This window comes from Puma concolor, chromosome D1 (assembly GCF_028749965.1).
Source record: "Puma concolor isolate L17-30 chromosome D1, mPumCon1.1.hap2, whole genome shotgun sequence".
Classification (NCBI taxonomy): domain Eukaryota; kingdom Metazoa; phylum Chordata; class Mammalia; order Carnivora; family Felidae; genus Puma; species Puma concolor.
The window spans coordinates 56,849,966-56,877,577 of record NC_141676.1 but is presented as its reverse complement, the minus strand read 5'-3'; the positions used below and the strand labels follow the sequence as shown (position 1 = coordinate 56,877,577).

Sequence of the window (27,612 nt, the reverse complement as noted above, 5' to 3'; positions counted from 1 at the left end):
CAGAAAAATCTAAGGCTGTGGACTACCACTCCCGTGAAGTAGCGCGGAATTCCACCGCGTTCGCGGCGTCTTCGAACGCGCCGCGGCAGCCATGTTGGACGCGGCCAGCACAGGGGCCGGCACCAGGGGGTTATCGAAGCAGCTGTCACGATGCTGGGGTCCCTGGTGTTGAGAACAGCGCCGGCGCCCCGGCTCCTCCTCCAGCTGCTTAGGTCCCCATCGCTGCGGAGAAATGGAAGTGCCTCCGGCCAGACTGTAACCACCGCGGGCCGCGGGGAGCCGCAATGGCTGAGGGCGGCCGTCGGGGGGCGCCCTGCAACATCGCCGGCTTTCCTCACCCGAGGAGGGGCAGCCACCTGGGGGCGTCAGGGAGAACGCACCGAGACCCAGTGCTTCCTAGCCACAACATGGGGACGCCTTCCTAGTCCAGAAGAAACACTCCCGGGACAGGACAGCTGGAACGGGGTCCCCAACAAGGCTGGACTGAGCATGTGGGCCCTGGCCACGGCGCTAGTGGTTCACTGTTACAGCAAGAGCCCGTCCAACAAGGGTGATTATCGGGGCAGTCTGGGTTCGGGGAAGGTAGAGGCGGGAGGAGTGTCCTGACTCGAGGGTGGGAGTTGCTTGTAGATTTACACCAGCAGAGCTTCAGTCTTGGAGGAACCCAGACATCATCTGGTTACTGGGGCAGGGTGGTGAACTGGAGAGTTCAGTTGCCTGTGAGTTGTGTAACTTCCCATCGTAGGTCAACTCCCTCCTTTGGGCATTACTTTGTCCATCTGTGCAATGGACAAAACATGTAAAATTAGAGAATGGACCCTTTATGCTCTAATGTTCTGCCTGGTCCAATTCCTAAGAGGCCTCCAGGAAACCACGGTGTGTTCTAACAGCAACCACTGGGTAATTTAGAGAAGTTTTCCTTGTAAGGTGGCCTAAGAAAGGAAGTAGAGACTTGGTTTCAATGCCAGCTTTGCCACTGCTCACCCCTTGCTCCTCTCTGGCTTCACCGCCCCCCCCCCCCCCCCCCCCCGCCCCTTACACAGTAAAGAATGATTTCTCAGTAATCTTACAGTGCTGTTATTTTGACTCTTGGAGTTCAGCAGCGTGGGTCTGCCCATCAGACTCCCACGGGTTTTGCTGTACCTGGTCTCAGGTGTGAGGTGATCTTGCCAGGTGGGACAGTTGGCAGGAGGATTAGGCATGCTATAATTCTATAACTTTGAGCTTTTTTTTTTTTTTTTTTTTTTAATACCTTCTGTGAGCCCAATTTTGGGAGGTTTTGAACTCCTACAAAAAGTCAGTTAAGGAGACAGTGCAGGCAGTTAGGCCTATGGGTGTGGTGAGTGGTCTGACAGTGTGTTGTTGGGGGATTGGAGGGCCCAGTAGGGTCAGGAAAACATTCCTGGAAGATTGGAGACCCCTAGAGGATGGGGAATTTGAACTTGAGTTCTGTAGGATGAGGCAAGAGATGAAAAAGAGCGGTAGTGTGAGCTCCAATTGAGCAAGGAATGCAGCTTATCTTTTTTTCAGGTTGATACCAGCCCCTTTCCCTAATACTTTCACATCGTGTGTCCACCATAGATAGCATCTGGAACTTAGTAGGTACGCAGTAAATGTGTCTTGAGTTGGATTCTGTTTCATGGGAAGGCTTCACAGATAAGGGATTCACAGGTCAGCATGATGTGTATAGAGGTTAGCAGGGTAGCCAGCCTGGTTGGAGGACAGGGCGTTTTTGGAATGAGGTTAGAGCAGATGGAGTGGGGCCTGGGTGTCAGACAAGAGGGTTTGGAGGTTTTGGAATTTCTCCTGTAGGCAGTGGAGAGCCATGGAAAGTTCATGAGCAGGCAGTGTCCTGAGGCCAGTATGTTTAGATGGATTGGGGGAGGTGTCCAAGGTCTTGCCTTAGACTTTCCTGGGGGCTCCAGACTGGACTTTGTCTATTTACTAAAGTAGGTAATGACCAAAACCATGATCACTTCCAACCCTTCAGACTTTGCTAGCCTACCCTATACCCTGATTTGGAGTTACAAGCTCAGGAACTGTTCCCTGTAGGAGCCAGGAGGCCCTGGTTCTCAGCTCATTCCTCATTCCTCCTGTGACCATGCAGAAGCCACTTCTTTCTGCAGAGTGAGATTCCTCAGTGATCTCTGAGGGAATTTTGTTCTCCTTCCGGCTGAGGGCTGCCTGAGCATCCCTGGATGTGTGCTTAGAGAACCACTGGGGAAGATAACCAGGAAAGATCTGACCCTAGAGTCTAGGCTGGCAGGTGGGATGGAGACACTAATGTTTGAACCACACATCCGGTTTGCATATGCATGATAAGGTGGCCATCTTATCCCTGCTGTACAGGTAAGGAAATTGAGGCTCAGGAGGTTAGGTGAGTTGGCCAGGTCATATGGCAAGTAAGTGGCAGAATTGGGATGGGAGCCTAGGTTTGTCTGGCTCCAGATCCTGCTCTTCCCACCCTACTGCAGTGCCTCCTCAGTGTTTCACTGGGTGAGTCTCTTGGCTAGACTGAGAACTCCTTGAGGCAGGGCTGGCTATGAGTCTTTCCATTGTTCAACAATGGAGCTTAAAACCATGCTGGGCAGATAGGGCTCCAAGGGCATTTGGTATAGACTTTGAAAAAATGGTGCCTCTACTGTTGTTTTTTTCTGAGTCAGGCAGTTTTCCTTTTGGCCACAAGGTGGTGGTAGTAGCCTGCCAACTGCCCAGGCCACACCAGGCTTACATTAGGTTTAGGATTGCTTTTTTTTCTTTAAAAAAATTTTTTTAAATGTTTATTTATTTTTGAGAGAGACAGAGTGTGAGTGGGGGAGGAGCAGAGAGAAAGGGAGACAGGTTCCGGAACAGGCTCCAGGCTCTGAGCAAGCCGTCAGCCCAGAGCCCAATGTGGGGCTCTAACTCACAAACCAAGAGATCACGACCTGAGCTGAAGTCAGATGCTTAACTAGCTGAGCCACCCAGGTGCCCCTAGGGTTGCTTTTCTGCTAGGTGGTTCCTAAGGGATTGGAACCCTCTGCTTTGGATCTCCTTTTGCTGATCTTGGCACCAAGGAGTTTGTAGACTTTTTGACCCTCATTTCATCTCCTCAGCATCCCTGTGAGGCTGTCGGGACAAGGATTATTGCCTCTGCTTTATAGTCCTGAAAGTGGGGGTTGAGAAGGAAAGGGGCTGCTACAGCACAGGGAGTAGGGGGCAGACTGTTGGAGCCAGGCCTTCTGATTCCTGGTCAAGCCTCTTAACTTTCAGAGGAGCCCACACGCTTGCCTGTTCCCATTCTGTTTCTGGTGTTGGGTTGGTGACTTGTGACATGAGATTCAAAACTAGGCTGAGAAATTGGAGTTGGGGGTGAAAGTGGCACAAGGTAGGGGGGGATGATTAATAACAGTGGCAGCCATGTGAAACATTAGAGCTTTCTAGCTAATGAAGAGTGAAGGGATTCACACATCATGCATTTGCCATAGGCAGCACATAGTTGCTAGCACCTTACCTGAACCACCTGTATGATGAGAAGAGTTACGAGTTTGGGTTCCATAATGGATGTGGAAGATAAGTTAACAGTGGATACCATCTGGACAGGGGATGATTAGCTTTCCCTTTATATACTTTGGCGTAATTTCTCTTGTTAAAGACCATGTTTCTGAAGTTCTTCCATTTCTATTGTTTTACTGGGTCGTCCATGCAGCTTTGAGGGTAGGTCCTGGATAGGGATCTGACCAGTGCCCCCTTTCTTTTCAGATGCAGCCCTGATGGAAGCTGCTCGCACCAACAATGTCCAAGAAGTCAGCAGGTAAGTGTTGAACCCCAGGACTTGCTCTCCCCTACAAGAGGGCCTGAGCTGGGTGAACCCCTTCCTCCAGTGATGATTGCTTTGGAGGAAATGCTCACACTAAGTTGGGAAGTGAACCCTGTGACTTCCCTATGGTCACAGTCACCTGGGCTCCCTTGGCCCAGGTCAACCTTTAAATGTTTTAAGGTAGGGAGTCAGCCCTGTGTCTCCTTTTTTTTTTTTTTAACCCCAAACAGCTCTGGATCCTTCCACTGTTTTATTCTTTGCAGGGCATGGTTTAGAGTCCTCCCCACATCCTTTGGGTCCTTTACTGAATCTTCTAATTTGTTCTTATATCTTTGTGGAAGTGGCCAGGTGTTATTGTTTGTTGCCTAGATGGGGGGCACCCATGAAAAAGTTTGGAGATGGGGCGCCTGGGTGGCGCAGTCGGTTAAGCGTCCGACTTCAACCAGGTCACGATCTCATGGTGCATGAGTTCGAGCCCCGCGTCGGGCTCTGGGCTGATGGCTCGGAGCCTGGAGCCTGTTTCCGATTCTGTGTCTCCCTCTCTCTCTGCCCCTCGCCCGTTCATGCTCTGTCTCTCTCTGTCCCAAAAATAAATAAACGTTGAAAAAAAAAATTAAAAAAAAAAAAAAAAGAAAAAGAAAAAGTTTGGAGATTTGGGAGGGAGCTGGAAGAGGCCTTTCTGCCAGGTCTTTTGGTGTTAGAAAAGTCTGCCTGCAGAGCTGGGGTGTACACACTGGGCTCCTGCTCAGGGGCTAAGTGCATTCTTCCAGTCTGCCTGGCTCAGCTGTGCCTTTTAGGACCACTGGCAGGTTGGATTTCAGGTTTGTTCTTGGGCAGGGATGGGACACAGCCTGGGGCTCAGCCTGGTGCTGGGACTGGGCCGTCTGTGTCCAGGATAGGTGCGCAGACAGGGACCAGCATAAGGCATCAGTATGGGGCTGTTGGTTAGGGGCAGAGGTTTTATTCTTGGTGAAACTAGTGGCCTACCCTGGGCCTCATCTTGGCCTTTTTGGCCCTTTGTATAAAGTGAGGTGGCCACAGTATACCCCACCTTCCCTGCTACCATGTGTCCATTTTGGACAGGAAATCTAGTGTTCGCAGTGGCTATCCCCACACCCAGTGCCACACACTCTTGGTGCTCCTCTCCACTCCAGCTGCCTGAATGTATAAGAAAGTGTTGAAAGTCAGCTGCAGCCCCCACCAAGACTTACTGCTTTGATTCCCTTTCATTTTATCTGCAGCATTATTATTGATTCTCAAGGGTGCTTTTGAGTATTAATGTTCAAGGCTTAGTTTTTAATAAACCACTTTTGGAAGTATGGGCTGGGAGTTGTTTCGTAGCCAAATAAATACGACGGAGCAATAGTTTAATAAACATGCGATGATGCATCTTAAAAACCAAGCACAGATGTCAGCTTGCTGTTATAAGAGCCATTCATAACTGCCAGCTGTGCGTGGCGTCTTCATTTCCCCAGAAACAGATGAGCCTCGCTTCCTTCTGCTGCAGTACAAGGGAGTGAGGGGGCAAAAACTGGCCGTGCCACCTCCTGGCAGGCCTTTGCTGACCCTCACATCACCGGTTGGTGACCGCTGAGGGCTGCCAGGCTGCTGCTTTCCTGTGGCAACCCAATGTAGGTAGTGTATTTGCAGAGCATCAGTGCAGTGAATCCACTTTTCCATCACCCAGGGGAGGCTGAGTTTACCCTATCCCAGCGAGCCCCCAAGTGTTGATTATTTTAGCTCTTTCAAATACACGTTTTTCTAATAGCAATAAACACCAAAAGAATGCCAAAAGAATGCAGAAAATGGTTGAATTCATGGTGTGTGTGATGCAGAATATTCCTTCTTGCCTGTGTGGATAGCATATGTTGGGGCCTTTTGTGTGTCTCCCCCAGTTTCCAGCTGCTTTTTTCCTGCCTGCTGTTGTTTCATCTCTTTTGGTCATGATGACTCAGAGTCTCCCTTCACCCCGTGTAAGGGAGTCAGAGATGAGCTAGGCACAGACCCTGCTTTTCAGCATGGCAATCTTTTTTTTTTTTCTTTTTTGAGAGAGAGTGCCCACATGTGTGAGCAAGCATGAGCCAGGGAGGGGCAGAAGGAGAGAGAATCTTAAACAGACTCCATGCCCAGCACAGATCCCCATGCAGGGCTCGATCTCACAACCCTGAGCCAAAATCAGGAGTCAGATGCTTAACTGATTAAGCCATCCACACGCCCCTATTTATTTTTTAAGTAGGCTCCATGCCCACTGTGGGGCTTGAACTCAAGACCCTAAGATTGAGAGTCCTGTGCTCTACTGACTGAGCCAGCCAGGTGCTCCCATTCTGTTCTTTGTTTAAGAAGGTTGTGAGCTAGACTTCAGCTTAAACCAGTGGTTTGTGTGCCTCCCCAGGTCAGGGAGAGGTCTGGTTTCCCACATCTCTTCCCCAGCACAGAATTTCCCCAAACAGAATTTGGGGAAAGTTGCTTTTTACTGATTTTTCAGCAAACTTGAAGCAGAAAGTCCAGAGTCTTATTTCCATATGCCCATTGGCTATATCAGAGGGAGGCTGGGTCCCTCCCTTTTCCCTTCTTCCTCTCCTCCTTTCTCCCTGGGTGGCAGTCATTTCCTTCCTCCTCCCCCAAGGCACTTAAACCTTCTTAATGTGTTCAACTCTGACTCTTCAGGAGTGGAAGCCCTGTCCTGGGGCCCCTGTCCCACCTGTCAGCAGCATGAGCAGGTGGCCCTTCTCCTCGGCTCAGCTCATACCCAAGCCTGGCTTCTGGATGTAGGAACCACTCACCCGAAACATAGGGCACAGGGCAGACCGAAGGCACATCTGTCCAGGCTTGGGCTGAGCCGTGTAAGGAGCTATCCAGGCTGAGAGAAATGAGGCCTCCTATTCTCTCAGTGGAGATCACATTTCTTTCAGAACAAACTTGGGTGAAAGACAACACCCCCAACCCATTTCCCTTCTCCCAGCAGGAAGCTGGGCCTCTCTGCTTTGTGCCTAAGTCAGTTTTTCATCAGCCCAAACGTTCTCTAATGAAGGAACCCTGGTGATACCAGTCTTCAACTTCAGACTGCTTTTACCTTCCATGATCCATTTGATCACTTGACAAAATTTACTGAGCACCTCTCATATGCTAGGCCCTATGCCTGGCATGGGGTACACCTGACCAGACATGATTCCTGCCCTCAATGTAGGTGATTGGGGAAGACTGTGGCAACACAGTGTGGTCAGTGCTGTGAGACAGTAGCCCAGAAGATGCCCTAACCAACCTGGGAGACCAGAGTAAGCATCCTATTGGAAATGGCTTCAAATATCAGTAGGCCTTAGCAAATAGAAAGGGAAGGCAAAGGGGGTTGCATGAGTGGTAGCACTGAGGCAAGAATCAGCCTAGGGTGTGTGGTGAGGAGGGGGATTTTATATATCTGTGTTGTTTGATCACAGTTTGCGGCTAGGAGGAACTGGAGAGAGGAAGGGACTTGGTCATGGACGGCACTGTGCATTTGTCCCTCAGTTGTTCATCTGTCTAGCCTGTCTTCTGTGCCCAGCCCTGAGCTGAATTTGTGTTGGTGGCAACACCATGAGGAAGTAGAAGCAGTTCCTGTCCTGGAGGAGCGTACTAACTCCCTTCCCGGGGGAGGAGGGAACACATGAGTCAAAATTGAGAACCAGCAAAACTGGGCACATATTGCCTGACTTTTATGAGCTTAAGTAACACAGAGATGATAATACCTTTAACCGGTAGAGTTGTAGAGTATTTGTTAATGACAAAAAAATGTTGCTTCATTTGACCAGCATTTGTGAGTGCTTATTAGGAGCGAGGCATTGGACTGAGTGCTTGGAGATACGGTGTGAACAAGATTGGCACAATCCCTGCACTCTTGGTACTTACAGTCTAACTGGGAGCCAGTGACTGGGAGCCAGTACTAATTATGTACTTCAAAATGAATTGCAGTTTGTCTTTTCAACAAATGGTAGTGGGACAACTGTATATCCACATGCCAAAAAAATGCAGTTGGAGCCTTACCTTACCCATAGACAAATATTAACTCAAAATGGATCATAGGCCTAAACGTAAGAGCTAAAATTATAAACTCTTAAAATATACGGATAAATTTTTGCGACCTTGGGTTAGGCAAAGCCATCTTAGATATGGCAACAAAATCACGAGAAGCCAAAGGAAAAAATAGATAAATTGGACTTCATCAAAATTAAAAACTTTGTGTTCAATGGACACCTTCAAGGAAGTGAAAACTTTCCCACAGAATGGGAGAAAATATTTGCAGATCATATATCTGGTAAGAGATTTTTATCTAGAATACATAAAGAACTGTTTAACTGGACAATAAAAAGATAACAGAATTTAAAAATGTGTAAAGGATCTGAATAGACATTTCTTTAAGGAAGACACTCAAATGAGTACATAATATTCAATATGCACACGGAAAGATGCTTAATATCATTAGGGAAATGCTAATCAAAAACCACAATGAGATATCACTTCATGCCTATTAGGATGGCTGTAAGCAGAAGGATAATAGCAAGTGTTTGTCAGGATGTGGAGAAATTGGAACCCTTGTAGATTGCTGGTGGGGATGTGAAATGGTGTGACTATTTTGGAAAAGGGTTGGCATTTCCTTAATATGTTAAACATAGAATTACCTTATGATGCAGCAAGTCTATGCCTAGGTATATATGCCAGAGAAATGAAGACGTGAACGTGAATGTTCATAGCAGTGTTATTCATAATAGCCCACAGAGGGAAACAGCGCCCAAAACCCAACAATGGTTGAAGGGACAAATAAAATATAATACAGCCATATAGCAGAATATTATCAGTACAAAAGAATGAAGTATTGCTATATGCTACAACGTGAATGAACTTAGAAAGCATGCTAACTGAAAGAAGTCAGACAAAAGACCACATATCATATGATTCAATTTATATAAAATTTTCAGAGTAGACAAATCCATAGAGACAGAAAGTAGATTAGTTATTGGCAAGGACTGCAGAGGTTGGGGTTGGGAGGGACTAGGGAGTGACTGCTAATGGGTCTGGAGTTTCTTTGGGGAATGATGAAACTGTTCTGGAGTTAGTAGTCAAGATTGCACAACTCAATATAATAAAAACAATTGAGTTGTACATTTTTAATGGGTGGGTTATATATGATATGTTAATTATATCTTCAAACTTGATTAAAAAGTGAAGTATAAGACACTTGGGAATCTAACCTTGAATCTGGGAGGGGTTGAGGTGAGGGTATGTATCAGTAAGGAAAAGCATTGGAGTATGTGAGATTGAAGTGAGCTTGGGAGGATGAAGGGAAAAGCAGAACATTCAGTTGGAAGGAATAGTAGGCGGAAGGCCCTGAATTAAGAACAGATGTGAAGAAATCAAGCAGTTGAGAGAAAGCCAATCTGGTTAGACTCTACAGAGCAAGGACGGAAGGACATGAAATGAAGCTGGAGAATTAAGCGAGGACCATACTACACCGAGTCTGTAGGCCGTGGTAATGATTTTTATTTTTACTAAGATTGCTGGGCAACCAGTGTAGAATTTTAAGCACGTGTGCGTGTGTGTGTGTGTGAGAGAGAGAGAGAGACAGAGAGAGAGAGAGAGAGAGAGAGGGAGGGAGGGAGGGAGAGAAATATGGTGACATGATCTAGATCTGTAATTTTAAAAGATCTCTGGTTGCTCCGTGGAGAATAGATGATATAGAGAGCCATCCATGGTGGATACAGGAAGATTGGATGAAAGTGACTGGAATAGTCTAGAAGAGAGGATGATGGCAGGTGATGACTTGGACTAAGGTGATAGCAGAGATGGAGGAAGTAAGCTAGACAGGACTTGGTGGTGGTTAGAGCAGTATCAATGCCTGATATGTCCTACATACTAATAAATGAATGTTGAATGAATGAATAGAATTGGATATCATTGATTAGGGAGAAAAAATTATTAAGAAGGAATTTCAGTTTTCTGGCTTAATCAGCTATGTAGATGCTATTCACTGAGGTGAAGGTGCTAGAGGAGAACTGAGTTGGGGGGAAAAGATTATGAGTTTGGTTTTAAACATGTTAAATTTAACATGCTAGTGAGATACTCAAGTGGAGATCTGACTCTTCCCACTGTATATACCATGCAGTCTCCCCCCCCCCCCCAAAAATATATATCAGTGATTACTTGAGAGATTGTTTTGTTATCTTTTTTTGATTTCTGGTTTCATGGTTTTAGAAAATAAAGGAGTTCATACCAGCTCAAACTTGTTTAGTAGATGCCTTTGGAAAAAAGTCTGATTTGGTTTGCATTTCAAGAAAGAAGAAAGGGTTGGGTTTTGTTGAGGGCACAAAACATTTATTCTAGCTTTGCATTGATGGCTTGGTTCTTGTCCCTGGATGCCCCAGCTTGGGGCTTGAGGCACTTGCTGTCCATGTGCCAGTGCTAAGGTGTCCAGAATGTGCTCAGCTACAGCATAGGTAAATGTTCTGCACATTGATCCAAGGATTTTATCTAATTAACAAAAACCCTGGCTGGTAAGTACATTTGACTGTCTCAGAGCCTCAGAGAAGCTGTCTGTTTATCGATTGTTGTATCATTTTGGCTGGATGGGAAGATATTAATGATGGCATCAGGGCAACCAAAACATCCAGCTCTCTTAACCAGTAAATATTTAAATGTCCTTGTGGTTTACAGTAGGTTGAAACTAAAGTTTATTCTAAACCAAAGGTCAAGGCTTCACTGGTATCACTCTTCTAATTTGATGCTTGTTGTGAGAGCTCCTTAAGATCATCACACTGTTTTTTGAATGCTAGGATGTAACGTGCACAGGCTTTTGAATAGTGGGATGTTAGAAGGCAGTGTAATGGAAAGAATAAAGGATTTTTAGAATGAGAAGACCTGGCTTCCACTTCTGACACAGCTATGAACTGGCTCTGGGACCCTTAGTAAATCATAGAACGTCCCTCTTTGAGTCTTTGTTTCCAGATCATGTTAATGGGGACCCCACTGAGAACTTTGAATACAGTCCCTAGTGTTCAACTCTGCAGAGAAAACTGAGTCTCTTTGGAAAGGTCCAGATCGCACACTGAAACACTAATTCAAGTGGACAGTTCCCAGGCAAGCAGTTCTTCAGAGTGGCCTGTACCTTTTTCTGAGGTGCGTGACTGGATCTTTGCTTATTTTCTCCCTGGTGATGGCAGGTAATTGGGGAAGTCTGGATTAGCAGCTTTTTCGGAACTTCATGGGTAGGTGGAAGCAATCAGTCATCTGCATAGAAACCCAGCAGAGTCAGGTGGTTGGCCAACCCCCAGAGCACAGAATGGCCAAGGCCTACTGGGGTGGCTTGTAGGGAGGAGGGATGTCCCTGAAAGAGAGCCCAGCCCTGGGATGGAGCCTCTAGTGTTGGCCCTCCTGGTTCTTGGTTGTGTGGCCTTAGTCCCTAAACTTCCTCAGTGGCCTTACCTGTGAAGTATTGTTGATAATATTTGTCAGACCACCCTCCTAGGGTCTTATGAGAGTTCCAGGCAGGTGAGCTCTTGTCTGGAAAATTACTCATCCTTTGGGTCATCAGTGTCATGTTTTCCTGGAAGGCTTCAAGTACCCTAGCCTTCCCAGTACCTGTAGGTCCCCATAACACCCGGAACTTCCTCTGTGACAGCACTTATCACCCCCTATTGGGATAGGTCATCTATTTTCTTTCTCTCCCACAATACTGTGAGCATTGCTGGTTTTCATTGCTGTTCATGTGAATAGTTAACACATACTTACTGAATATTTCAAAAGTGCTTTGTAAATGATAAAGAGTTAGGCAAATGTTAATAGTTATTGATAGTTATAATAAACCTGTAAAAGAGGACTGACCTCCCTTTGAAAAAATAATATAAAAATGGAGAATTAGCTCTTGTATTCAACAAGTAATACCTACTATGTGCTGGCACTGTGCTAAGCTCTGATAGATCAGTGGTAAGCCAAAAATACGTAGAGGCATCACCTCATGGAGCTGGAAGCCTACTTAGATGTTGATCGTGCCGATGTGAAATTACAGCTGTGACAGATGCTGCAAGGGAGGGTAAAGAGAATCCTAAAGCCTCTGGTGGATTTCCTCTGGTCAAGGAAAGCTTCCCAGAGGAAGCTTGAGCTCTGGTGAGGAGTTAACCTAGGTGAAGAAGGGCAGAAGAGCTTTCCTGGTAGAAGGAACTTTTATTTACAGAGACCCGTGGAAGGAGGAATGATGGCAAGTGTGAAGGACTGAAAAGGGCAGGCACCTGCAGTGTAGAGCAGGTGCCAGAATAAACATTAGAAGCCATAGTAAGGAGCTTTGTGTTTGTTCTAACAGCAGTGGTAGCTGATTTGGTGGTGGTGGGGGGGTATGGGGTGGAAGGTTGACATGATCAACAGCCATTCTGATTGTTGAGAAACATAAGGAACCAATCTGAGTGTTACCAGTCTGTGTGTTTCCAGTGTCTTTGGCACTGATCCAGCCACCGCAGCAGGGTAAGTCGCAAAGCTGTAGTCCTCCAGGGCCCCGCAGCAGGGGCAGCAGTCAGGCTCTGTCTCCCCAACAGTATCGCTGTGGCCTGAGTGCCGCTGCTTGTAAATCCCAGCTCAGTCATGACCATAACACATGTCAGCATGGCTAGAACCAGTTAGATTTTTTTCCCACGGAATTTTCCTAGAAACAATGGGAGAGAAATCCAAGAATACTGAAAATAGTCAAGCTAAATGTGTTTCTGGGCTTACAGTATTCACTTTAGCTTCTTGCTTCACAGTTCCTGCTCTGTCCCTGTCCTGTTTGAAAGCTTTCTCAGAAAAAAAATCTCATTTTTGAATTTTGAGGCTCTTTACATCCTAGTTCCTTCCCTCCCCTCCCTTCTGAGCAGGAGTCCCAGGTCCAGAGTCTTCTTAAGGCAACAAGTGGTTCTCCCCTGTCACTCTGTCAGGGCGTCTGCCCAGGAGGCTCTCATCTCATTGGCAGAAATCCCAGTGGTAAGGACTTTGGGATGGGAGAAAGCAAGGTTTCATTCCCAGCTGTGAGTCTGAGAAAACAAGGGTTGAATTCCAGCTGTGCCGTTTGTCAGCTCTGTGACCTTGGGAAGTTGCCTAACCACTTCTCGCCTAAAGTGAGATGATGATTGACCTACCTCACACCATTGCTGTGAGTACTAAATGAGAACATTAAATGACAGAAACTGCTTAGTACTATGCCTAGTGCATACCAGATGCTCAGTACATAGCAAGTTTTGTTACTAAGTGTTGATAATTACACCAGGTTTTTACCCCACAGCTAGAAAAATAAATTAAGGTAATGGGTAGAATTTTCTGGATATTCAGTTGTTACCCTGTACATGTTTCTTAAACTTTTAGTGTGAGTATTCAGACACCTCCCAGACTAATAAACACAAGGTAAATGAATATTAAGCGGGGCAAAAAAACACAGCCTATCATGCTTAGTTTTACTCTTTTTTTTTAGAACTCACATATATTCAGAATTTTATTTACTTCTTATAGGATATTACTTTAATGACATTTTTTACACCTATAATTTTTATATACTTTGGTACATGTAGTATAAAATATTATAAAATAATATTTTAGGGGCACCTGGCTGGCTTAGTCGGAAGAGTGTACAACTCTTGATCTTGGGGTTGTGAATTCGAGCCCCATGTTGGGTGTAGAGATTAGTTAAATAAATAAAACTTTTTCAAGAATTTTAAATAATATTTTAATAACATTGTTGAATATTATTGATAGTGGCTGATGTTTATAAAATGCCTTTTTTGGGGTGCCTGGGTGGCTCAGTCAGTTAAGCGTCCGACTTCAGCTCAGGTCATGATCTCACGGCTCCTGGGTTTGAGCCCCACGTCGGGCTCTGTGCTGACAGCTCAGAGCCTGGGGCCTGCTTCAGATTCTGCTCTGGCTCTCTCTCTGCCCCTCCCCCGCTTGTGCTCTGTCTCTCTGTCTCTAAAATAAAGAAACATTAAAAAAAAAAATTAAAAAAACCAAAAAACAAATGCTTTTTTTAAGGCAGTTATATGAGGCTTTAATCACTAAATCCTCACAGTCATGCAGGTAATAATAGCCCTGCTTCACAGACAATGAAACAGAAATGCAGGTTGCTAGAGTAATCCACAGTGGCCCACTTGGAAGTCGCACACCACTTCATTTTCCAGATGAGGCGGCCTGAAGCAGAGAGAGGCTTGCTGGGGTCACAGTTTCCTCAGCACTCTTCCAGGCTCAGCGAGATGTTTTCTAGCTAGAGGAAGAACCATTTCTGTCCGCCTTATTGGGAGTCCACAAGGCTCCTGAAGAGAAACTGTCAAATCCAGATCCCTTACCTGCCCTCCCCTCTGCTCTTCACCCACAGCCCTGCCTCCAGCCCCACGCTCCTGCCAGCCATGCCTGGCCCTTCCCTCCACCCCAAGAACCCCATTCCACTGAGACTTGGCTTCTCACTGTCCCAAACATGCAGCTTACTCATTCTACCTGGAAGCCTTTGCAGTGATTCCAGTTCCACCCCTGTCCTGTCTGGATCTAACTGATGCTTCATCGCCCACCTCAAGCCCTTCTTCTTCCAGAAAGCTCACCCTCACTAATAATGATAGCTGTCATTTATTAAATACCCACTCCATGTGAGGCAGAGTACTAGATACTCTATATGTATTATTTTCATTTCTTGGTACGGTATTGCAAAAGCAGATTATGTTACATCCATTTTCCAGATGACAAAACTTGAGGCTCAGATTTAGTGCTTACTACCTCACAGCTAGTAAATAGCAGTGTGGTGATTTAAACTGAGGCCCACAGGAGTCCAAAGTATGCACTTCCCTTGCTTCAGTTCATTACTTGCCCTAGCCCATATTGAGCTTTCTTACCAGATTCCCACAGCCTTAAAGTCTGAGCCACACAATATCACGGTTAGTTTTCTCCTTGCCTCTCTTGCCTGTGTCTCCTCAACCAGGCTGTGCTGTCACAGCAAGGTGGATGGCACCTCCTCCTGCCTCCACCGTAGCTAGTCACACAAGCCTGGCTGGGCACTCAGAAGGCACACAGTACAGATAGAGCCTTACTGGTTGATTGATTGGTTGAATGAAGCCCTGTTTATTCTCCAGAGGCTACCCAGCAGGAGGGTACAGCAGCTGGACAGGCTGACTGGTCTCCAGGATCCTCCATTCATGTGGATGGGAGGCCCAGGAAGGTTGCATAAGAATCCTCTCTGAGGCTGAGCTGAGGCTTCCATCTCAATGCCCTTTTGTTTGGGGGGGGATAGCACCCAGGCCTCCCAGGAAGTCTGTGTGTTTGACCAGCTTTTGCAGATGGACAGTGAGCAGGGACAGGATATAAAGCACAAACAATTGTGGGAGGCCTCTGAATTCCCAGGGGTTCAGAGTCCAGCAGGCAGGGCAGGATCCTTTCTAGGGCAAGTGACACTTAGTTATAGCCCCTGCATGGGTAGACTGGATCCAAGGCACTTTTTGTCTCTGGCCTCACTTCCTCTTCAGTATTCAAGTCCTTCTTTGGGTTTTCTTTTTTTTTCCCCTTCAAGGAGGTTTTCTGCTGGACAGCTCCTCTAGGTATGAGGCCCTCTCTACCTCCCAAAGGATGCACAAACTCTGGTTGAATAAGCATTCTTTCTTTTATTCTTTTCTTTTTCTTTTTGAGATATAATTCACATACCATAGAATTCACTCTTTTAAAGGGTGCAGTGGTTTTTGGTATATTTATAAGATTATGCAACCATCACCACTGCCTCATTCCAGAACATTTTCATCACCCCCTCACCCCAAAAAAGATCCTGGTCACTCCCTGTCACTCCCCCCAGAACCTGGCAACTACTGATCTACTTTCTGTCCCTGTGGATTTGCCTGTCTGGACATTTTCCATAAATGGAATCATACAATGTGGTCTTTGGGGACAGGCTTCTTTCACTTAGCGTAATGTTTTCAGGGTTCATCCATGTTGTAGCATGTATTGGTACTTCTTTTTATTGCTAAATAATATTCCATGTATAGATATACCACATTTTATTTATCCTTTTTTCATCAGTTGATGGGTGTTTATGTTTTTACTTTTTGGCTGTTGTGAATAATGCTGCTGTGAACATTCATGTACAGGTTTTTATGTGAATGTATGTTTTCATATCTCTTGGGTAGATACCTACAAGTGGAACTGCTGCACAATAGGATAACTCTATTATCCATTTGCCAGACTGTTTTCCAAAGTGGCTGCACCATTTTACATTCTCCCCAGCAGTGTATAAGGGTTCTGACTTCTCTAGTCTTTTCAAAACTTGTTATTGTCTGTCTTTAATTATAGCCATCCTAGTATGTGGGAAGTGATATCCTATTGTAGTTTTGATTTGCATTTCCCTGATGGCTGATGATCCATCCATAGAGCATCTTTTCACATGCTTATTGGCCATCTGTATATCAGCTTTGGCATTTATTTTTATTTTATTTTATTTAAAAAAAATTTTTTTTAACATTTTATTTATTTTTGAGACAGGGAGAGACAGAGCATGAACAGGGGAGGGTCAGAGAGAGGGAGACACAGAATCCGAAACAGGCTCCAGGCTCTGAGCTGTCAGCACAGAGCCCAACGTGGAGCTCGAACTCACGGACCGTGAGATCATGACCTGAGCCGAAGTCGGCCGCTCAACCGACTGAGCCACCCAGGCGCCCCTATTTTTATTTTTTATATTTTTTTGGCATTTATTTATTCTTAAGACCCCTTATAAGCATTATGCCCCATTTGGCATTGAGGAGGAGAATAAACATGCATCATGATGACTTTTGCCTTTCAAGAACTTGCAGTCTGGTAAGAGACTTGTAATTAGTATGTAAGAAAAGTTAAGGCTTCATAGAGAAGGTGGCATTTAGTCTGGGCCTGGAGATTCATAGTATTTGGGTACAAGGAGCTTGGTGGAAAGGTTTTCTGGGCATTTGGAGTAATGTAAGCAAAGGCACTCGGTAATTAGAAAAACATTTATCTTGTGATGAATTCTGAAGCTGTATGTGTGAAAGCACTGGCATAGCACTTGACACATAGTGGGCTGTCATTATGTGTTAGCTTCCCCTGCAACTGCCCTTTAGTCCCTGCTCTGTCCTCCAGGACTGCGCAACTCTTTTCCTGTTCCAGACTTTAAAAAAAAAATTTTTTTTTGGTAACGTTTATTTATTTTTGGGAGAGAGAGTGCGAGTGGGGGAGTGGCAGAGAGAGGGAGGGAGACACAGAATCTGAAACAGGCGCCAGGCTCTGAGCTGTCAGCACAGTTGCAACCCAATGCAGGGCTCGAACTCAGGAATGGTGAGATCATAACCTAGGCTGAAGTCGGATGTTTAACTGACTGAGCCACCCAGGAGCCCCTCCAGACCTTTAAATATTAGGAGACAGAGCTCCAAGCCAAGTAAGACTTGGTTCCCTAAACTGTTTTCTTTTCTTTTTTTTTTTTTTTTTTCAACGTTTATTTATTTTTGGGACAGAGAGAGACAGAGCATGAATGGGGGAGGGGCAGAGAGAGAGGGAGACACAGAATCGGAAACAGGCTCCAGGCTCTGAACCATCAGCCCAGAGCCTGACGCGGGGCTCGAACTCACGGACCGCGAGATCGTGACCTGGCTGAAGTCAGACGCTTAACCGACTGCGCCACCCAGGCGCCCCCCTAAACTGTTTTCAAGTCTTCTACCCATCCTAGTCATTTCCTAATGAAATGGCCACAAAGTTTTGGTGCCCTTTCTGAGTTACAGTGTGGCATGACCACAGTTGTGAGGAACAGGGCAGTCATCCCTTTTGTCAGAGATTTTATGCTTCTATTAATATAGCCTGAGCTTGCACTAGCTTTTTTGGTAGCTGTGTTGTGCTCCTAGATTCCGTAAGCTTGCAGTCAGCCAAGCCTGCTGAGAACCAGGGCTTCTGTACTTCTTTAACCTTTTGATTGGATTTGTTTAGCAAACTTGTTTTAACCTAAAGGCAAGACCACTTTTAAAGTATCGTATTGCCATGTATTGCTACATGAGTATGAAAGTAGTGCTGCTAATGTGGAGATTACCGTGAGGAAGAAGGGATGGATTGGGCCTTTCTCATCTTGAGTCTAGGAGAAGAGGGTCTTTTCAATGGGAGAAGGTTCTAGAAAGCAGAACTAATCAAAGGGGATCTCCATCCTTCAGATCCCTCCTTTCCTTTTAAGTCTTTTCCTTCTTTGTCATTTTTTTGTCAGTTGATTAGTCCCATCAGATTCCTGTGGTGTGCTGGCCCCAGGCTAAATGTGGGAAAGGAGGGAAGAAATGGGATATGTGCCCTGGAAGGCAGTGTGGTTCAGTAGGGAGAGGTCCCAGTCCCAAGCTGCCACTTACTGGCTAGTCATCTTAAGCAAGTCCTTAACTAGTCACAAGATCAGATGAGATCACGTCAGGTGCCTGATACATAGTAGGCTGCTCAAGAAGTGTGAGTTCTTTTGACTTCACCATTCAAGAGCTCTCCACATGAGGAGCCAAGTATGTTGTGTGCTCACTGACGCCGAGTGAGCAGAGCTCTCAGAGCACCTGCGATACTTAAAGCATTTATTTGTGTACTTGTCCCATTTCCGCAACCCCAATTCAGATAGGAGCTGCTTGTGGACAAGGTCCATGTCTGATTCACATCTGTACACTTAGTGCCCAGCACAGAGCCTGACTTGGAGAAGATGCTACCTAAGTTTTGTTACTGGAATGAATCTGAATTAATGTAGGCCAGTCTTTGCCTCCACCTGTCTAGGGAGTCAGGTATTGTGACTGACTTTGCACAGTCCAGTATTTACTGAAAAGCATGGGGTTCTGGAGCTTGGCACTGGTGGCTCAAGTGCCAGCCCTGTTGGAGAAGTCTGAGTCACTTCTGTGTCTCACTGCCATATTGTGACAAGCTATCTGGCAACCAGCCAGCTGCCCAGCTAGAGTCCTACTGTAGTGCCAGTAGGTGGCGCCGGTGGCCCTTTCCCACACTTCAGCTACCTAGACGGGCATTTCCATCTTGTCACCAAGTTACCAGAGCAGCTGTTGACTGGGACATACCCTATAGCCCTGGGCAGAGGTACCCAGATAAGGGTGCTCTGGGCCACCCTCTCCTCCCTATAGCCTTGTATTGTTGCTTTTCATGTTTTATTGCGTCCCAGCCTTAACACACACTGCTTGGGGAAACAGGGATGTTTCCTTAAGAGGATTCGAGGAGGGGCACCCAGGTGGCTCAGTCGGTTAAGCGTCCGACTTCAGCTCAGGTCATGATCTCCCAGTCTGTGAGTTTGAGCCCCGCATCAGGCTCTGTGCTGACAGCTCAGATCCTGGAGCCTGCTTCAGATTCTGTGTCTCTCTCTCTCTGCCTCTCCTCGGCTCATGCTCTGTCTCTGTCTCTGTCTCAAAAATAAATAAAAACATTAAAAAAAAAATTTAAGGGGCGCCTGGGTGGCTCAGTCCATTGAGCGTCCTACTTCGGCTCAGGTCATGATCTCGTGGTCTGTGAGTTTGAGCCCCGCGTCGGGCTCTGTGCTGACAGCTCAGAGCCTGGAGCCTACTTCCAATTCTGTGTCTTCCTGTCTCTCTGCCCCTCCCCCGCTCGTGCTCTCTCTCTGTGTCAAAAATAAATAAACATTAAAAAAAATAATAAAAATAAAATTTAAAAGAGGATCCCGGGAGATCATTGGGGGAATCTGTGCTTCTGCCTGTCCTTTCTGGTGCAACTCATGTCTCTGCCTCCAGGAAGTTGTCCGTGTGGTTCTGTTGCTCTGACCTACCCTCACACAACACCTTCTCCAGGGTCCTTGCTTGTATTTTAGCTGTTTGCCAGGTGTGGAGCTGAACAGTGAATGCCTTGAAGGACACAGTGGAACTCAGCTCAGAATTCTGTAATAACCAGTCTCATGGAAAGTTTGTGGAATGAATGGATGAATAATAGGAAATGGGTTCCTCAAAAAATCGTTACCCAAACTGAAAGACGTTCTACAAACAAATTAGCCTTCCTCTGTAAAAGTGTCAGAACTAAGAAAATCAAAGAAAGGCCCAGCAACTATTCTAGTGAAGGGAAACTGAAGACACTTGCAGTGCCTGGTTCTAATATTGATCCTGGCTTACATCTGGATTACAGAGGGAAATTTCTATAAAGGACATTATTGGGATAATTGATGAAATTTGAATATTAGATAAAAACATTTTATCCATGCTAAGTGTTCCAAATTTGGTCATTATTGGTTAGTGTTTATGAAAGAGAATGACCTTGTACTTAGAAATATGTGCTGAAGTATTTGGGAGTAAAGGGGCACATAATGTCTGAAACTAACTCTCATATGGTCCAGGAAAAAAATAGAGAAAAGGAGAGGTGCTTGGGTGGCTCAGTTAGTTAAGTGGCCAACTTTGGCGCAGGTTGTGATCTTGCAGTTTGTGAGTTTGGGCTCCACATTGGGCTCTGTGCTGACAGCACAGAGCCTGGAACCTGCTTCAGATTCTGTGTCTCCCTCTTTCCCTGTCCCTTCCCCACTCGCGCTGTATGTCTCTCAAAAATAAATAAATATTTTTAAAAATTTAAAAAATAGAGAAAAGGAATGGCTAAGCACAGGAGGCAAAATGTAACAAGAATCTGAGTGGAGGATGGATCTGAGTTTTTTTGTCCTATTTTTGTAACTGTTCTGTAAGCTTGAAATCATTTCAAAATAAAGTTTAAAAAAGTCTGTGAGGGGCACCTGGGTGGCTCAGTTGGTTAAGTGTTCAACTCTTGATTTTGGTTCAGGTCATGATCTCATGGTTTGTGAGATCAAGCCCTGCATCAGGCTCTGCACTGACAGCATGGAGCCTACTTGGGATTCTCTCCTCTCTCTCTGCCCCTCCCCTCCTCAAAATAAACAAATAAACTTAAAAAAATCTGTGCACTTTAATGTGTGTCAAGTTTCTGCTTGAAACAGGGAGATGGGACAAAGAATGGTCACCCAGCATTGGACTTCATTCCATTTCATCTAGTACTACTCAGTGAGGGTCTGATCCAGCTCCTGTGCTGTGTGCTTTTGAACAAATGAAAACTTGTGGTAATGACAACTAACATTTGCAAAATGTAAGTGCTTTTGCATATGGTATTTCCTTTGCTCAAGCTCAGCACCCTTGTTAAGTAGGTCTGGCAGGCTGATAAGGTTAAGGTGACTGACTGAGGTTCAGAGAGGTTAACATGACCTGCTATAGTCACGCAGCCTGGAAGAGACACATGCAGGTTCATATCCAAATTAGTCTAGTCTGAGGCTGATGCTTTCTGGACCTCCACATCTGTATCTGTACAAGGAAGGATTGGACTGATTAATCTCTGCCAATCATTTATTATGTCTAGAAATTTTAAAACTTTATATGATAGGAAATAACTAGTCAGGAAGCTTACAGGCACATTCTACATGTTTGTTGTAAGTGCTGCATAAGTGCCTGGCCTTCTCCCTCTCTGCCCACCTGCTTACCTTTGGAGCAGTTTGGGTATGGCAGTGCTGGGGTGAGCCATATTCCTGGCAGAAAGAGCAACTAGAGAGTTTCCTAGAGGAAGGGTCCCATGCAGGGCCTTAAAGGAGAATGCTTTGTTCAAGTAGCAAATGCAGAAGATGCTAGAGAGGCCTCATGTCTGTGAAGTTAGAGCACCAGGATCCTACCTAAAGTCCACTGGCCCAGGCTGAGTTCTGAGAGCAGCCTTCTTCCTCCCTAGCCCTGCCCCTCTCAGCCCAGGCTTACTGGGTAGATAAGGCGCAGATGGAGGCTGTGTGTGTGGATTCTAGCCCCAGGCGCCTTGCCTCTGTTCAGACAGCCTGGCCTGGTGCTGTTATTACTGTAAACAGGACCTTCTGCGAGGCTCCAGCCAGAGTCCTGTTGCCCAGATAGTGATCATGATTGAGTCTGCATGGCTCACTGCTTCCAGGCCTCTGATGCAGGTGGGCCAGGGCTCCCTACCCTTCAGCCCCCCTTCCCAGCTGCAGCTGAGAGCCAGTTAATGTGAAGGATCCGGAAATCAGTTGGAACAATGCACGATTGAAGTTCAGTGGCCGCTTTGTATTGATTGGTTGTAAAGAAAGAGGAAGAAAAATCATGTGGTACCTCCCTCCCCTGAGTAGAAGAGCTAGTTAGCCAGAATAACTCAAAACTGCCCCCATATCCCCGTCTGGGACTGTCTCCCTCCTACAGACAGCAGCCGGAGGAGCTGTCTTTTCTTTGGAAGTCTTGCTGATGCCTGTGTCTGTCAGGAATCCACTTCTCAAATTTTGACATTATACGTAATTAGAATCCTAAGATTGTAGAACTGGCAGGGACTTGAGAAATCATTGAATTCAAGTCCTCTATTTTACCACACAGAAAAGTGAGGCCCAGAGAGACTGATTTATCCAGGATCACACAGCTAGTTACTGAGAGAGCCATGACTAGAATCCATGGCCTCTAGCCCCAGGCCTGCATCTGAAGTATCCCAAGCCCTGAGCCTGAGAAGCCACACCCACATACTCCCACATACACACAGGAGCCTAAGTTCTTTGAAGAAGACAGGCCTAACCAATATATAACAGGTAACTTCCAACATAAGACAGGTATTGGTGAGAGATATATGTCGGGAAGTGCTATATACTGTACTCATTCATTCAGCCCCTGAGCCTTGAGAGAGTGGCTGTGGTGCCAGCACAAGGAGTGAAGAGACAGGAGGGTCATGCTGACTGGAGGAGGGGGTGGGGGGACAAGGAAACTGATGTGTTTGGGGAGCCTGGGTGGCTTAGTCGGTTGAGTGTCTGACTTCAGCTCAGGTCATGATCTCATGGTACGTGGGTTCGAGCCCTGCATCAAGGCTTTGTGCTGACAGCTCAGAGCCTGGAGCCTGCTTCTGATTCTGTTTCCCTTTCTCTCTTCCCCTCCCCCACCCGTGCTTGTGCGCGCGCGCTCTCTCTCTCTCTCTCTCTGCCTCCCTCAAAAATAAACATTAAACAAAAAAAGGAAACTGATGTGCGATATAGGTTAGCTAGCATAGGCCAATGAGGCAGCATCAAGGCAGTCTTAGGGAAGGCTTCTTGGAGAAAAAAAGGGTAAGGGGCTTTTTCCCCCTAAGAAAGTTTTGTTTAAAAAAGAAAAGCAATAGTATGTTCATTGTTGCCAAAACAACAATAAAACTTAAAAGAATACAGAAGCACTCACAGCAGGAAGGGAAAGGTTAATACTCCCCACCCCCTTTCCCCCTTAACTGTTTCATGTTTGGTCCATAGCCTTCAGATCTCTCCTGGATTCCTGATATATCGGAGCAGCTTTGTTGTCCCCCTTGATTTGTTACTCTCCTATGGAAATCTTTATGTATGTATGTATTTATTTATTTATTTAATTTATTTTTAATATAATTTATTGTCGAATTGGTTTCCATACAACACCCAGTGCTCATCCCAAAAAGTGCCCTCCTCCCTACTCATCATCCACTTTCCCCTCTCCCTCACCCCCCATCTACTCTTAGTTTGTTCTCAGTCCTTAAGAGTCTCTTATGGTTTGCCTCCTTTCCTATGGAAATCTTTTTTTTTTAATTTTTTTTAATGTTTATTTAATATATTATTGAGAGAGAGAGAGACAGAGCATGAGTGGGGGAGAGGCAGAGAGAGAGGGAGACACAGAATCCGAAGCAGGCTCCAGGCTCTGAGCTGTCAGCACAGAGCCTGATGCGGGGCTCGAACCCACAAACCAGGAGATCATGACCTGAGCTGAAGTAGGATGCTTAACCTACTGAGCCACCCAGGCGCCCCCCTATGGAGATCTTTAGGTCTTGGGCTAGGGTGCCCTTTTCTACTGCTGGCCCTTGCCTGGGGATTTGAGACTGCTTATTTATCATTTCACAGAAAATTTTGAGCACTTATGTTCCAAGTTATGTGTACACCTTTCACATATCCTGGTTTACTCTTGTTAACTTCCTTAAAATGGGGTAGATACTAATTGGGAAATGATAATAGTACAGGCCGTTGTTCTGTTTGTCCAGTGCTTTATTTTTATTGCATGTCAGGTATTTTTACATATTTTGCCTCATTGTTTCTTCATGGCATCCCTGTGTGACTTATGGAGTAGGGCCGCTGGGGTCCTCCATTTTTTTAACAGATGTGGAAACAGGCTTGTAGAGCAGTAGCTGTCACTCAGATGAGGGGACCAAGTGAAGTTCAGAGAGGCTAGGTCATGCAGTCATTCACTGCTACCCACCCAGTAATGCTGGAGCATGCATGTGGACCAAGTCTATCCTGGTAATTCCCTTGCTCCACCCTACTTCCTGAGAGCCGTGTGAGATCTGGGGTTCAACTCCTGACCGCTAGTGTGGCCTCCTTCCTGTCTGCTGCCTTGGGCCACCCCCAATTAGTGTCACCCACCACTGCTCTGCCAGGCAGGAGAGACCTAGTTCATTACGGAAGGGCCTTCCACAAGTCTGGACGGAGCCCAGAAAGGCCTGCAGTGCCCAACTCCTGGACAGAGGCTGCTCTGCCCTGAGTGGCAACCTGCATTAAGCATTCCACTCATCATCTCAGGGATGATGGAATCCTAACCTTTTCGGAGACACCGTGCTCTGTCACAAGCATTGCTCTTTTTAAAAGAGATTAATTCACTTGCCGCATTTTGTCCGTTGGTGAAAATCACAGGGGAGAGCAGGGGTGGCTTTCTCAGGCCTCAGAGGCCCTTTCAGCCACTCTCAGCAGGCAGCCACCCGCAAGCCCAGCTGGCCCGAAACTTTGAAATGACTGCCTACTGGGCATTCACTTGCAAAGGAACAAAATGAAATGGAGGAGACCTGGGTGTGTGAAATCCTAACTTTGAGCACAGAGGGGAAGTGGGGGAGGGGCCCCAGCCAGCTTTGAAGGAGGAAAAGTTGTTTGTAGCTGGGTTCACTTGTGATGGTTTGTAATGTTGGTACTGGTCCTGCCTTGAGTCACCAAGTGCCACCACTCCTTATGGAGTGCTACCACATGGTATCTCTTTTAATCCTTAACAGCCACCTTGCACAATAGAGATTAATATCCCCCGTGCCACAGCTAGTAAGCGAGAGAGCGAGAATCTGAACTCCATCCCTTGGACTCCAGGGTCATTGCTTTTTTCGTTACATCTGAGCCCCCAGAAGGCTGCAAAGAATGGTGCTCAGTCAGGATGCTGTGCAGGGCTCAAAAGCTGGAGTGTCGCTGAAGAACACCAAGATTTGCCTCCTAGGAATGAGCCTTCAAGTTGGTGGAGCCTTTTCCTTCAGATTTCAGTGTCCCCTCCTGAAACCTGTAAGAGCCTATGAGGAGGCTAAAGCTTGGGATGAGATACCTTCCGTAGCTTGTTAGAGTAGGAGGCGCCAGCCCTGGAACTAGAGCCTAGGCTGCCTGACTGCTCTCTGCTCTTTTGGCTCTGTTCATTGACAGGATAGCAAGTTTAGAGAAGCCCTCTTTTCCAGCAGTCCTCCTCTTAGAAGAAAACCCTGCATTGTACAGAAAAAAGATAACCCCTAAATGCTGATGGCCGTGTAACAAGTAGCTGAAAATTGTTGCTAATCAGAGACATGCAAACTAAAACAATAATGTGAGATCTCTTTACACCTATTGGGCTTGCAGTCAGTAGGAAGCTGGCAACTGCCGAGTGTTGGCTGGGAGAGCAGGACACAGGAACACCCTAAAACCCAGGGATCTCACTGCAAGTACATGCCTCAGAAATACTCATACTGGTCCAAAAGGGCACATGTTCTTGTTCTTTTTGTTTGTTTGTTTGTTTGTTTTGTTTAATGTTTATTTATTTTTGATAGAGAGCCGGAGAGGGCCAGAGAGAGAGAGGGAGATAGAGAATTCCAAGCAGGCTTCACACTGTCAGCGCACAGCTTGACACAGGGCTCGAACTCAGAAACCGTGAGATCGTGACCTGAGGCGAAATCAAGAGTCAGATGCTTAGCCAGCTGAGCCACCCAGGCCCCCCGTAAGAGGATGTTCTTTGAGCATTACTTTTGGTGGCTGGGAGATGGAGACTGCCTCAGGAGGTATCTCTGGGAGAGCAGAGAAGGAAAAAATCTGGTGAATGTGCCATTGAGAATTATATAGCAATTTTAAAAAATGGAATTATTGTATACTTGGCGGTGTGAGTTAATCTTAAAATGTATTATTTGTGAAAAAAAGTAATAAATACAACACGTGTGTGTGTGTGTGTACATATATAAAGAGAAAACACTGCTTGGCTCAGGCTTTGGAAAGCAAGAACCTCTGTCTTGTCTCCTTCCCAGGAGCCAGCATGCAGCTGGGCACAGAGTAGGTATGTACACATGTTTGTTGAATAAATGAAGAGAGGAGTGCCCAGAGCCAAGCTGAATGAATTACCCAGTCATCCTGTGTGACCCTGTCTTAGAATCCCTGGGTATTGGCCAACCTGCTGCTGCCAGCGTCAGACTACAACACTTCGTTCCATCAAAGAGGTGGAAGTAGGGCAAGGTGGCAGGTGGAAGCCACCCTGTATCGAACACCTGCTATGTGCCAGGTACTGGGCTAGGATCCCAGCAAATTAGAGGTTAGTGTCTCTATTTGATAGGTGAGAAAACTGAGACTCAGAGAATTGATTGGCCTAGGGTTATCTAGCTGGGCTAGAATGTGAATCCAGGTTTGATTTATTACAAAGTCCTTTTATTCATCCTTTTCATTACACCATACTTGGTCCTCAAGGGGCATGAGGAGGAGGCATCTCAGTCCTGTTTCTTCAGCCCTACTTCCAGATCAGAGCTGCTTCCAGAATTCTCAGGGCCCAGGCAGGGGAAAATGGCTCACTGTCCCACTGGAGACAGGAGGGATTCTGGCTGCACTCAGTTTTTCCTGGCCATGCCCCGCTTTCTCATTTTCCTGCCCTGACTTGTCTCCCTTGTCTATGTTACAACAGCTCCCAAACTGTCTTCTTGTCCCCACCTTCTACTCTCTCCCCTTTCAGAGCCAGCTTGCTTAAGCTATCAGGTTAATTTTGTAATTTCTTTTACACAGAAACCTTCAGTGACAACCCTTTTGCCTGTGGTAAGAGTCTTAAGGAATGCCAAATAGGGTTCTTCTCTGTTGCCGGCTTTAGCTGATCGATGATGCCTGATTAGAACGAGGGTTGAAAAGGATTCTGAGGCTTGTTCAGAGGCTCCACAGAAAAAACTTCTGGGAGAGATTCATGATTTCTGACTTAGATGCAGGAGGCAGGACAGTAGCATGCATGCCAGGCATTTGTCAACTCTTCAAGTTGGGTTTGTAACCTAGGATCTGTTTTTGATTTCATGAAGACCTGTGAACTCCTGGACATTGAAAAAAAAAAATCTTTTTTTTGAGTACCTGTGCTCTTGTGCACTTTTCTGGAGAGAATCGTCAGCTTTGGTCATATTCTCAAAGAAGCCTATGTCTCAAAAGAGATTTACGCCCACTGCCTTGGCCCTGTGTCTTGACTTTAGAGGCTCTGTTGTAGGCCCTGCATACCTTGGCAGCTGCCTGTTTCTCTGCCAAGAACTGTCACCTGGATGGATTTACTTGATGATTTCCAAATATACCTTCCCATTGCTTCCCTGTTTCCTGATAGTGTCTTGGTCCTTTTGTCTTGACTGCTGCACACTTCCTCCCTCGTCTCTAAACTGTTTCCATTCTTCAAGGCACAGTTCAGGCTTTTCCTTCAGAAACCTCTTTGATTTGCTTCAGCTGGTCCTGATTTTCTGGCCTTCTGTACTGAGGACCAGAGAAATGAAGCCATCCTATCAGAATCACAGTTAGAATCAGAACCCCAGGCTCTAAACTCTCATACCCATGCACTTTCCACAGCACCTGCTAAACCAGGGAAGGTTTTGTAAGTTAGGAAGGAGGTTTTGTGCAA

At 46.1% G+C, this 27,612-nt stretch overlaps 1 protein-coding gene across 2 annotated transcripts in view; it reads left to right on the top strand.

Moving 5' to 3' along the window:
* The window catches only part of CLPB (ClpB family mitochondrial disaggregase), a 143,099-nt gene continuing 115,487 nt past the window's right edge, over positions 1-27,612 (top strand). The window contains exons 1-2 of one of the 2 annotated variants that reach the window (XM_086678222.1): positions 1-550; positions 3,742-3,793. In XM_086678222.1, the coding sequence (XP_086534348.1) occupies positions 151-550; positions 3,742-3,793 (452 nt within the window). In that variant the 5' untranslated portion in view covers positions 1-150. The remainder of the gene's footprint in view (positions 551-3,741; positions 3,794-27,612) is intronic. The other variant, XM_086678223.1, reaches the window with a different exon arrangement.